At 29.7% G+C, this 10,728-nt stretch overlaps 2 protein-coding genes across 3 annotated transcripts in view; one reads left to right on the top strand and one right to left on the bottom strand.

Moving 5' to 3' along the window:
- Positions 1-1,366: 1,366 nt before the first annotated feature.
- LOC108685052 (ell-associated factor Eaf) lies at positions 1,367-6,804 on the top strand. Its single transcript, XM_018189671.1, has 5 exons — positions 1,367-1,682; positions 3,959-4,190; positions 4,271-4,471; positions 6,286-6,551; positions 6,668-6,804. Exons 1-5 carry the CDS (start codon positions 1,574-1,576, stop codon positions 6,766-6,768), a joined length of 909 nt encoding a protein of 302 aa, XP_018045160.1. The 5' UTR covers positions 1,367-1,573; the 3' UTR covers positions 6,769-6,804.
- A 473-nt stretch (positions 6,805-7,277) lies between these two features.
- Positions 7,278-10,728, bottom strand: part of LOC108685037 (chondroitin sulfate synthase 2) — a 7,770-nt gene continuing 4,319 nt past the window's right edge. Inside the window, exons 1-7 of one of the 2 annotated variants that reach the window (XM_018189647.1) lie at positions 10,497-10,722; positions 9,591-10,405; positions 9,210-9,517; positions 8,303-8,893; positions 7,924-8,199; positions 7,656-7,842; positions 7,278-7,579 (exon numbers count right to left, since the gene is read on the bottom strand). In XM_018189647.1, coding sequence (XP_018045136.1) covers positions 7,278-7,579; positions 7,656-7,842; positions 7,924-8,199; positions 8,303-8,893; positions 9,210-9,517; positions 9,591-10,236 — 2,310 coding nt within the window. In that variant the 5' untranslated portion in view covers positions 10,237-10,405; positions 10,497-10,722. Of the gene's footprint in view, positions 7,580-7,655; positions 7,843-7,923; positions 8,200-8,302; positions 8,894-9,209; positions 9,518-9,590; positions 10,406-10,496; positions 10,723-10,728 lie in introns of those variants that run through there. The other variant, XM_018189648.1, reaches the window with a different exon arrangement.

The following is a 10,728-nucleotide window of genomic DNA, read 5'->3' as shown; positions in this document are numbered from 1 at the left end:
TTTTGTTTGTCTTGATTCTTATGTAAAATTGTGTTTTTATATCTATTTGTAAATTTGATGAGGAAATAACGTTAAAAATTAAATCAAATATTTTATATATATTATATGCTATAATAATAAACAATAATAAACAAAAACAATAATAAATATTCAGAAAAGTGTAAAAAAGTTTATTTGGAGAAGTGCCAACTTTCCTAAGTAACACGAAGCACTAAAAAAGCGCTTATGCGTATTGTTTAAAAGTTATTAGTCCAAAACTGCAGGAATTTGAAGCATAAAATCATCCTAACAAACGAGAATGGAGAATTGGATTGAAATGAATTCAGATTTTCAGAAATATTGATTCACGAATGTTAAAATGAATGCTTTTCAATGTGCTGAATGCATTTTTATTCATTTTTATAGGAATTACATGGAGCATATCTCTATGCCTTTCAATCTAAAAATAATATTAGCTTTTTCTGTGCACACAAACACAATTGTAAATACTGTTCAATTCAAAATTTTGAATAGGAAATGCAGTTTTTTAATCCAATTGCATCCAATTGAATCTAATTGAATCCAATTGAATCCAGTTAAATCCAAAAAAAAGTATTTAAATACGTATTTAAATACGTTATTTAAATACGCATTCGGATGGAAAAAAAATTCAATCCATTTTAATCTATTTTCGTTTGCTGAGATTATAAATCAAACATTATTTGTTTTATTTATTTATTCAGCTACATAAAGAAACTTATCCACTTTTATTTTTTTAGACGCACGTATTTATAATATAATGTGAAGGATAATTTTCTTATGCATACCATATGTTGCGGTTATGCAAATTTGTTTGATAGACTCTTATCGAAAAAAATTAATAATAATGATAACGGAATTATAAGTAACTTTCCAAACTTGAATATTAGAAATAATAAATGTTAAATATTAGAAAAATAAAAAATGAGAATAGAAATTAAACATACAAAACGCAATGGATACAAATAATACAATTCATATGCCATATACATATATGATATATGTTATTTATATATCTATTGTGTATTACATTTTTATATTCATTTCCTAAATTTTGTATTTTTAATATTTAATAGATATTTATTCCTTTTTCTAATATTCCTGATGAAAATTTTCTCAGAATTTTTCATATAATTTTTTAGAATTTCTATATAATTTTATAAAAATTATGAGAAAAATTTTTACCAAGGTTTCGTCCATTGTGCACAAGGTCTAATAATTAAATCACTTCATACACAGCAGACCTTAGTGTTCACTTCTAGTGTTCGTAGTGTTCGTATGTCCGTCATGATTCGGCCAAATTCGGCTTGCATACCTCGTCAGTATTCGTCAGTTCGTCACTTCCGGAGAACCGAGAGAGAGTCCAATGGCGCTGGAAGAAAATCTCGTACCATATTTATCTTGCCATCTCCAGCAGTTGCCAGAATACACAGCTGTACAATAACGTAGGACGAAAGAGAATAATATCAGTGCTCCACGTGTGGTTATCTCCGATTTACACATTTGTTTGCAAAAATAAAGAAAAGAAAGAGTTACGAAGAAAAAATTCGAGATAATGCAAGGTGTCAGCATGGTCGAGCGACTTGGTTTGGGACCCGAAGTCCGTGAGCTCAAGCTGGGGCCTAGTTTCACGAGCAACAGTTCCAAATTTCACACCCTAAAATGTAAGTAAATCCAATTTCTCGAGGTAGAAATACAGCAGCACTCTCGAATCTTTCGACGATGTTAGAACCTGAGCTAGAGACAGCAGCTTGAAGCAAAACAAGAGTCTCAGTCAAGAAGATCCCAGCCAAGGAGGTGCCAGTATTCCCAGAATACATCTAATCCTTCATCCAATCCAGAATATTCTTCAGCTTACATATCAAGAAATAACTTTATTTACAATTGATTTTCTTCGATTTGTTTTCTTTATTGGTTTTCTATCTATCCATACCTTTCCAGATAGCCAAATGCAGTGTGTTTGCTGACATAGCAATCAATTTCGATGAACTCATGAAGATGAGACAGCATTATGTCTATCGTGTTGAACTCAGTGAAATTCGAATTCTTGTAATGACAAAGTAATGGCAACATGTCAGCATATCTTTGATCACCACTTGAAAACATGTAACATTTCATATTATCAGTATTTTGTTAGCTACGAGTTGCAATTAAAACACTTTATATTATATTATAGCCTAAAGACATTTGTAACAACCAGTGGTAATCATTATATATGTTCTGTTGCTGTCATATTGCAATGTCATGTTTTCATCATGATGTTCAAGATAAAACAATTAATTATTCGTTGCTAACATGTTGCTGTCATATTGCAATGTCACCAATGTTCACAGTTCGCTCTAGAAATTTCGACAACTGTTTACATATATAAGCAGTAACGTTGTTGTATTTCATGTGTCTTATTTTGATGTTAGCAAATATATAACAATATAATATGTAATGCACAATGTGCTATATTACGCTTAGCTATCTGGATTGTATTATATATAACCTTCGGCCAATATTACATTTGTTCGTTTCTGTCGTACAATAAATTTTTCGAATCTATTGATTGATCATAGGATAGAGAGGTCCAAGAATCTCTCTATCCTGCAGCCAATTGACATCCTTGAAAATTTGTGGTACGACAAATGTAATATCAGCTAAGCTATAAGTTTTATCTATTAATAGTTGAATTAGTACACTTTTTGTAATTTCTTAAAATAGATACAAGATGATAAAAAAATTTAGCTACAAGGTTTTGTGTTTATTAAATCATTATAGTAATATTTTTTGTGTTTATAAAAAAAAAAAACAAATTCTGGAATGTATTATATCTTTGACATTAAAATGACAAATACAATACATAACATCAGTTGCTATCTGAAGTGATAATTTAATGAACAGTTTTTAATGTCATCTATATAAAATTATTCTAGTGATTATTTAGATGAATAGCTTCATCTTATCTTTATCTAGATTATTAAAATATTATATGTGTTATTATCTCCATCTTAGATAAAAGAAGTGTTTTATATATATGTATATATATATATATATATTGGGTTGTCCTGAAAGTTCGTGCCGACTAATTTATATAATTTAATGAATGTATACTAAAATTTAAATTTTCTATGTTTCAATTTTCTTTCAACATCGGCACGAACTTTCCGGACAATCCAATATATATATATATATAAAACACTTTTTATTTATGTGTGTGTGTGTGTGTGTGTGTGTGTGTGTGTGTGTGTGTGTGTGTGTGTATTAAAATTATCTTAATATGTAGCGAGTATTTATGTGTGCATCATCCTCTGTAATTTTAAAATGTCTCCTTTATAAATCAAATTTTTATGTTTAGCATTATTAGATCTGTGTCGCCTAAGTGTATTCCGTCAGTTTGAGTGATTCACGTATGATGCATCATTTATCACTGTTGTTCACAGAATGTTAAGAATATATGATGTATTATGCATATCATGCGTGAAATGGAACATACTCTAAGATATGTAATTCTGAGCATTGACTAATTTGTGTCAAGCGTTATTACATATTATTTTTTTTATCTATCATTTAAAAAATAAAATACTTTCAATATTGAAATACTTTTGTGTTTAAAATCTAAATCTAAAGAATTGTATTTTTATTTTTTATCCACATATCCAACAGATTTTTTTCAGTTATAATGTATCTTGCTTTAGTTATAATATAACATTAACACCAGTAGAACATCTGAATAGCAGATATGTACCACATAGAAATTGTTAGATGAAACATTTGAAAAAGCTTTTAGAAAAATAAAGATTTATATTATAAATGAAAATATGAATATATCTTGATTTAAGTCTTCGAAGCATATCATCAACTCTATTTTGTATCTCTCTTAACAATTAATTTTTCATCTTGAATTTTTATCTTTATTCTCCTTTCTGATCGCAGAATCTGATTGCGATTTTTCTAGACGATTTCAAACCCGCGAGTGTCGACGATTCCAAGGTAGCCCGAGTTGATGTAGGTTCAGACAATACAATAACAGTCACTGTGCCACATTTAGATGGAGCTGGCACCCCTCACACTGTGTTTAAAGGTTCTCAGAGACCTTATAATAAGGAGTATGTACTAATCTTTGATAAGGCTACTGGAGAAATTACATTGGAAAAATTAACTGCGAATATTCAAGTTAAGAAGACACGGTACGTTTATCACGATTTGTTATTTGTTGCATCGCATTTTATGCGCTATCAAATCTCATGACTCCTGTCCTTTCTTGTAGAGCGGAACCCAAACGTAATAGCAATAACAATTCCATGCCCGTCGAAGTCAAAAAGAGTCCCACATATGGCAGAGCGAACGGGAGGACCAAAGTTATTAGTGGGAAGAAGAGAGAACCTTCGCTGCAATTACATCCCAAACAGAGTCCGCCACGGACATCGCCGTACGATAAACCAAGTCCACCTAATACATCTGTCAATAAGTATGTATCGTCAAATAAGTTTGTAAAATATATTGAAGGAAAAATTCGAGTTGTAAGTTCTCTCGTTTCAGATGCTCACACATTGTAAACTTTATTCCATTTTATTATTCATTATATGAAAAGAAAATAGAAGCTTGTGCGTGAATATCAAAACAGAATGTAATAAAATTTATTTGTTCATTTATTGCTTAAACTCAATAAATAAAGAAAATCAAGACTAATGAGACAATGCGATTAGAAAGATGCAAATTATGATATAAAAACTTTTTATTTACAAGAAAGGTGATATGTCACCAATATTCCAAAATATACATTTCGATTCGTTTTTTTTAAGTCTTTTTCAGCAATGAAATTACAGAGATTTCGAAAATTAGTTCAGTAGTCCATTAAGATTGAGTTACTGATAAATTTATAAAACTGAAGTGGCATTTAGTTCGATAAATTATGTAATATTATAATGGATATGAGAGCAATAATTGAGTATTATATTAGATAAAAGAGAAGTTCATCTCAAAGAACCGAGAATATGTCGAAAACCTTTGGATACAATTATTAACTTCATAAATTCGCATCAGTTGTGTTTTATTTGATTGTGATGTTCAAATATTTTAGTTATTAATTTTCTTTCTATAATAGTCCTACTAATGCATCGTAATCTTTACACAAAATTTTATATGTTACATTTTTATTGGAAAAATTTTCGGAGAATATATCTTTCTAAACTTTAATGAACCTGCTCAATTTATTTGAATTAAGAACAATTTAACATTCACACTCTTATTAATATAAAATTTATTTTGCAATTCACGGAATATATAGTAATACAAATCAAGGGACTCGCTTTCTATCTCATTATTCATATTATTTTACTCCAAAGAACGTTTATAGAAAAGTGTGTGTTAATTGTCTCAAAGATAAATTCCGCAGGATAATTATTATTTAAGAACAGAATATTATATAATTACTTTGTTGTATTAAAATTTAAAAAAGAGTCCATACAGTTTCCATACAGTTTGTTACATTTTAATTAGTGTTTAAATTCTTTTTTTCATTTTTTTCATATAATGATCATCAAATCATATATACATGACTGAAGCTGCTTGATTGGCTTCATTTAGAAGAAAAATCTGATCAGTGAACGCTCAGTAATTCTTTAATATAATTAGTTCTTATACTTAAATTTAACGAAAAACTAAAGGCAAGAACTAATCATATTAAAACATCACTGAACACTCACTGATCAGATTTTTCTTCTGAATGCAGTCAATGACTTTATTGATCAATTTTGTCTGGGCTATGTTTAGGAATTATGTCCAGATAATTTTAGGCTATAGATTTGCGTTATATATATTATAACAAAAAAGTACATCAGAAGATTGATCATATAACTTTTTCTATATAGAACAGTAACATGAAAAGTGAACATTTTTCTATATATTTTTGTATATATGTACACGAACTGTATTTCAAAACTTACTGCTAGTACTAAAAATCAGTTTATGTGTACTAGATTTTCAGTATTGACAGTAAATTTTGGAACACAATCACAGTATATTAAAAAAGTATGTTCATTTTTTATATTTCCGATCTAGGACAAAAAGTTAACATGATTGATTTCCAAAGTTATTTGAGCATAATTCCTGAATGCATAATTCCTAGTGAACACAATGTGTGTAATCGACTGGATTTATAAGAACTCAATCACATTCAATTGCTCGGCGAACAGATTAACTATTTTGTCAACTTGGATACTCGAAATTTAACCATGAAATTAATGAAATTAATGTTGTAAATATTATTGATTTGAATAATAGCTCTTCACCTATGCAATCGTCGAGTGGACAACCGACCTTAGCCAGTCTGCCAATGATCGGATCCGACAATGATGATTTTGCATTGTTAGCATCAGTGATGCCTGGTTCTTCTTCTACACAGACCGTAATTCCTCAGTCAATTCCAATATCAACTGCAAAATCGACAACCTTAGAGAGCGATTCCAGTTCGAGCAGTTCGAGTTCTGATAGCTCAAGTAGCGATTACGAAACAGAAAATGTAATCTCAGTGTCAACAGGGATTAATGGTGAATAGAAAATATATTATAATTTTTCTTTTATTTTTAAAAATAAATTTATTAAAATTATCTTCAATTAAACTATTAGTTTAAAAAATTATATCAAAAAAATGTTATTTTTTTAGGTAATTTGAATGGTACAACTGCCTCACCTACATTGTTCGTGACGGACGATATCTTAAATGATGATCTGCAATTATCTGAATCAGAATCGGATAGTGATTAACAGTGATACGTTAGTAGACTTAAAAAAAAAGTGTTCCAAGGAAATCGAATGTATAATTTTTGTTCTATGACATCTCTTTGTTAATAATAATATATCGACAATTTTATAACTTATCAGAATTTCTTAAAATTTTTATACATACTTCGCTATTGTATCATAATTGTAATAGGTGCAATTATTTTTTTACAATTCTAAAGAATGAAATCTTAACTCTACCATTCAAAAAAAATATAAACTAACATGTATAAATAATTATAGATATTTATTTTTTTCTTAGAATAAAATACATGAATAAATAAAATGCTCATAATTGACATGTATATATAAATCTATATAAAAAATATATCTAACAGACGTATTGAATATTTTTGTTCTAGATCGTAGATAATTGTAAACATCTACTTTTCGCTTTACAAAGATCTAAGGCGTTTACCCTGAATAACGTAAATATTACAATAAATAAATAGTATTCCTCTTTGTAAAGATTACGTACTACGATCTACATTTCTTTATGTTTGATAGCTCTGATAATCTAATATCAATCTAGCTAGTTGACTACGTTTACCCAAATGATTGTTCCTTAATTTAAGGCAATTTTTATAAATATTGTCATTGGAAACGTCATCGCAATTGACATCTTTGTATTTTATCTTCAGTGTTGGTTCTATCGCGCGAAACACATGCATATCGCTAAATGACACGTACATTTCAAACAAAGAAGCTACCGGGCTGTGTTTAGAAAGTTTTAGCAGAGTAGCAATATCCTTATCCGATCGCACTAACGGAATGTTCGCCTCAACCGTTTGCCGCACTGAAACACGAAAACAAATTTTATTCATATCAAAATATTCGGACTTTATGAAATGAATTGAAGACACAATGCGTACTTGCATTATAATCTTTAATGTAAAATGCAATATTGTTATAATTTTGCTCATCGTATTTGCCATAATTGCTATTGACGTCCACTTCGTCATGAGCTGCTGCTTCGTCCGCATAAATTATATCAGGATGATATTCAATGAACGGGATCGGACTGAATATTTGATAGCGATTAATAGTGTTCATTCGAACCTGATGAATAATAATGAATTAACTGTATTCGAAATAATTATATATAATGTTAATATTGGTGTAGGCATATCGCATACTTACTCTGTTTAAATAATCTATTTTCAATTTCGTTCCTGTTTCTACAAGAAGAACCAGACTTTCTGATGAAAACTTTTTCGCGCATAAGTCAGTCACGGCAATTTTTAACATCGGGTCCAAATCTACGGAAGTTACGTTAACTGGTAATCGTATTGAAAGCCAAGTAATTTTAGATTGGTCCTTTTTGTATTTCTCGTTCAGCATTGATATATACGTTTTTACATCGAGATAGACATCACCTTTGCCTTTCGATGGTGAATCTGAATTATATAAGAGGACCTATAAAAATTATAAACGTATAATATTTTAATATTACGTATTAAAATTATTATATAACACTATATCAGAAAAACAGCACATTTTTAAATGTGCTTAAACTAACCACCATAAGATAGGTTTTGCATTTCTTTTCCATACAATTTTGTGAGTAGTGTTCGATAAAATTTACCGCATCTTGCTTTTTGCTCAGATCGATAGTGATAATTATATTAATCCTTGTATTTTCAGTCACATAGGGTACAGGTATGATTTCTACTTTTCCTAATGGCTTGCAGATTTCGATTCGCTTTCTTATTTCCTTACTTGTGGCTACTTCGTTAAATACTAAGTCGAGTATATAATCCATTCCTCTGGACGCGTCGAATTTTAAGTAGCCATTCAACAATCTGACGAAACTTAGTTTGTTATCATATTTGCTTATAATATTGTTCACAGCTGTATTTATTACATTATCTATATCAGTTTTTGTATCGCCCTTTAATTCTTGAATGTTAATGAAGTCAGTCTCAAAGAAGACATGAGACATATTGAAGTATGACCAGCGCAAAACATCAAAACGTCCTAAAGGTCGATTTCCAGGTTGATTTCCAATGGGCCATGATATATTACGTTGATTTGGCGGGCCTAAATGTGCAGTCGCGGATATTACTTTACGTATATCACTAATCTGTTTGTGAACTTTAATAGAATTTATCTGAAAGTAATGTATTATGATAAAGCTACATATATTTTAAAATTCTATATATATTAGATATGTAAATCATATTTTAAAATGCTTTAATTTATGTTCATCCTTTGCTAAAAGTATAAAGCACTCTTATAAATTATAAACGCTCTATATAAATTTAACGAAAAATAAATTTAAAGTCTTATTAAAAAATATTTATTTTTTATAACAATTTTAATATTTTTAATATTCCTTTGAATTGTATTACTTCCTCTTCCAAGAAAATACAATAAACTGGAGATGCTTTATACTTATAGCTAAGGCTATATTTCAGAAGACTCACTGCGGTAAAATACATGTTAAATTTATAAATGAGCTTATGATCGTAGACAGGATATATAGAGACTGAATTCTGAAATTCATTTTGCTCAGTCAACTGGGCGAAGTCCTTCTCAAAATTAAATGTGGATTTCAACTGTACAAACGTCAAGTTTCGTCTCTCTATGTGATTAGTACAAGGCATAGAAGTGGAATGCAGAATACAACGACCAAAATTAACGTCGTCTGAATCCGAATATGCATTCTTAACGCACCAGTCTAGATTGTTTTTCATTTCTCGTATAACAGAATTGCTCAAAAGTATACCGGATTCTGAAAATAATTTTAATTTTAGTTAACTAATTGACTAATTAAATTTATTGAATTATAAATCCATATCATTTACCTAAAGAACAGTAGGTATCGATTTCGCTTTGAATGCCCATGTGAATGTTCTGGCTCACAGTTATTTTATTTACAAACTCCACTAGACTTCTTGCATTTATGTAATTTACATCTTTAGTCAGAAAATAATAATCATAACTTTCTAAATAATTATCAACGATATATTTCAGGGCATGGAAAGGCTTCAGGATGCTCCTTGTGTCAGTAAATCCCACTATTCCAGGGAAAGAGACATTTGGTTTGGTCCCTTCTGGTATGGATATAAAGTAGCGAATTTTATCTACTATATGTGCGATCGTTTTATTCAGCGCTACATCCCTGCTATGCAAGTGCTCACGGCTTGTTATAATTCCCACAAACAACTTCTCTCTGATCCCAAGTTCTGTAGAGTAATATCTAGGACGCACAAATGCTTTCCTTGCCTTCTGTATCTGTTGCGGTTTACTATCCGTGTTTATTCTCGGTTCATAGGGATCTATGTCTTCTAAAGTATTTAAGGAATGATCAAAAGATTCCGCTATATCATGCTGTTTGTCAACATCAATTGGTATCAAAAACAGACTAAAACTTAGGCCCATGCATATACCCAGTATCAAGTATGCATTGCTCCAACAAAGTGAATATAATATTTTAAGTAGTGCTTTCATTTTGCTATGTTTAAGAAATTTGTTCCTTCTTTTAAATTGTCTTTATCGTTTAAAATAATAAAAATGATTTTTGATTGCTACTTAAAAGACAAGTATTTCTTTTATCAAGCATGCTCTAAAGTAGATACGAGAGATTCTGAAAGCATGGCATTGTATAATTTGACAGCACCTATAAATAAATAAATATAGTTACTGATTTAAAATAGAATATTTATAATAAAGTATTATGCTTTTACACATATACACAGATACTAACTTACGTTCCTTGTCAAAATCTCATGATAACCTTAACTTTGTGATGAGATTTGATATGCGAGTGCTTGTGCATCACTTTAGACTAGTTTAAAATTTTGACAATAAGTCAAATCATAATCGTTTGTTTTATTTTTACTGATTTCATATGTATATACAACATATAATAGAAGATTAGAAACAAATACTGTTACATTATACTTGTGGAAGACGCGCGTTCCCTTTGCCTTTTGCTCTATC

The sequence above is a fragment of the Atta colombica genome, unplaced genomic scaffold (assembly GCF_001594045.1).
Source record: "Atta colombica isolate Treedump-2 unplaced genomic scaffold, Acol1.0 scaffold145, whole genome shotgun sequence".
NCBI lineage: Eukaryota > Metazoa > Arthropoda > Insecta > Hymenoptera > Formicidae > Atta > Atta colombica.
Note: the sequence above shows the minus strand (reverse complement) of the source record. Positions and strands in the feature narration are given on the sequence as shown.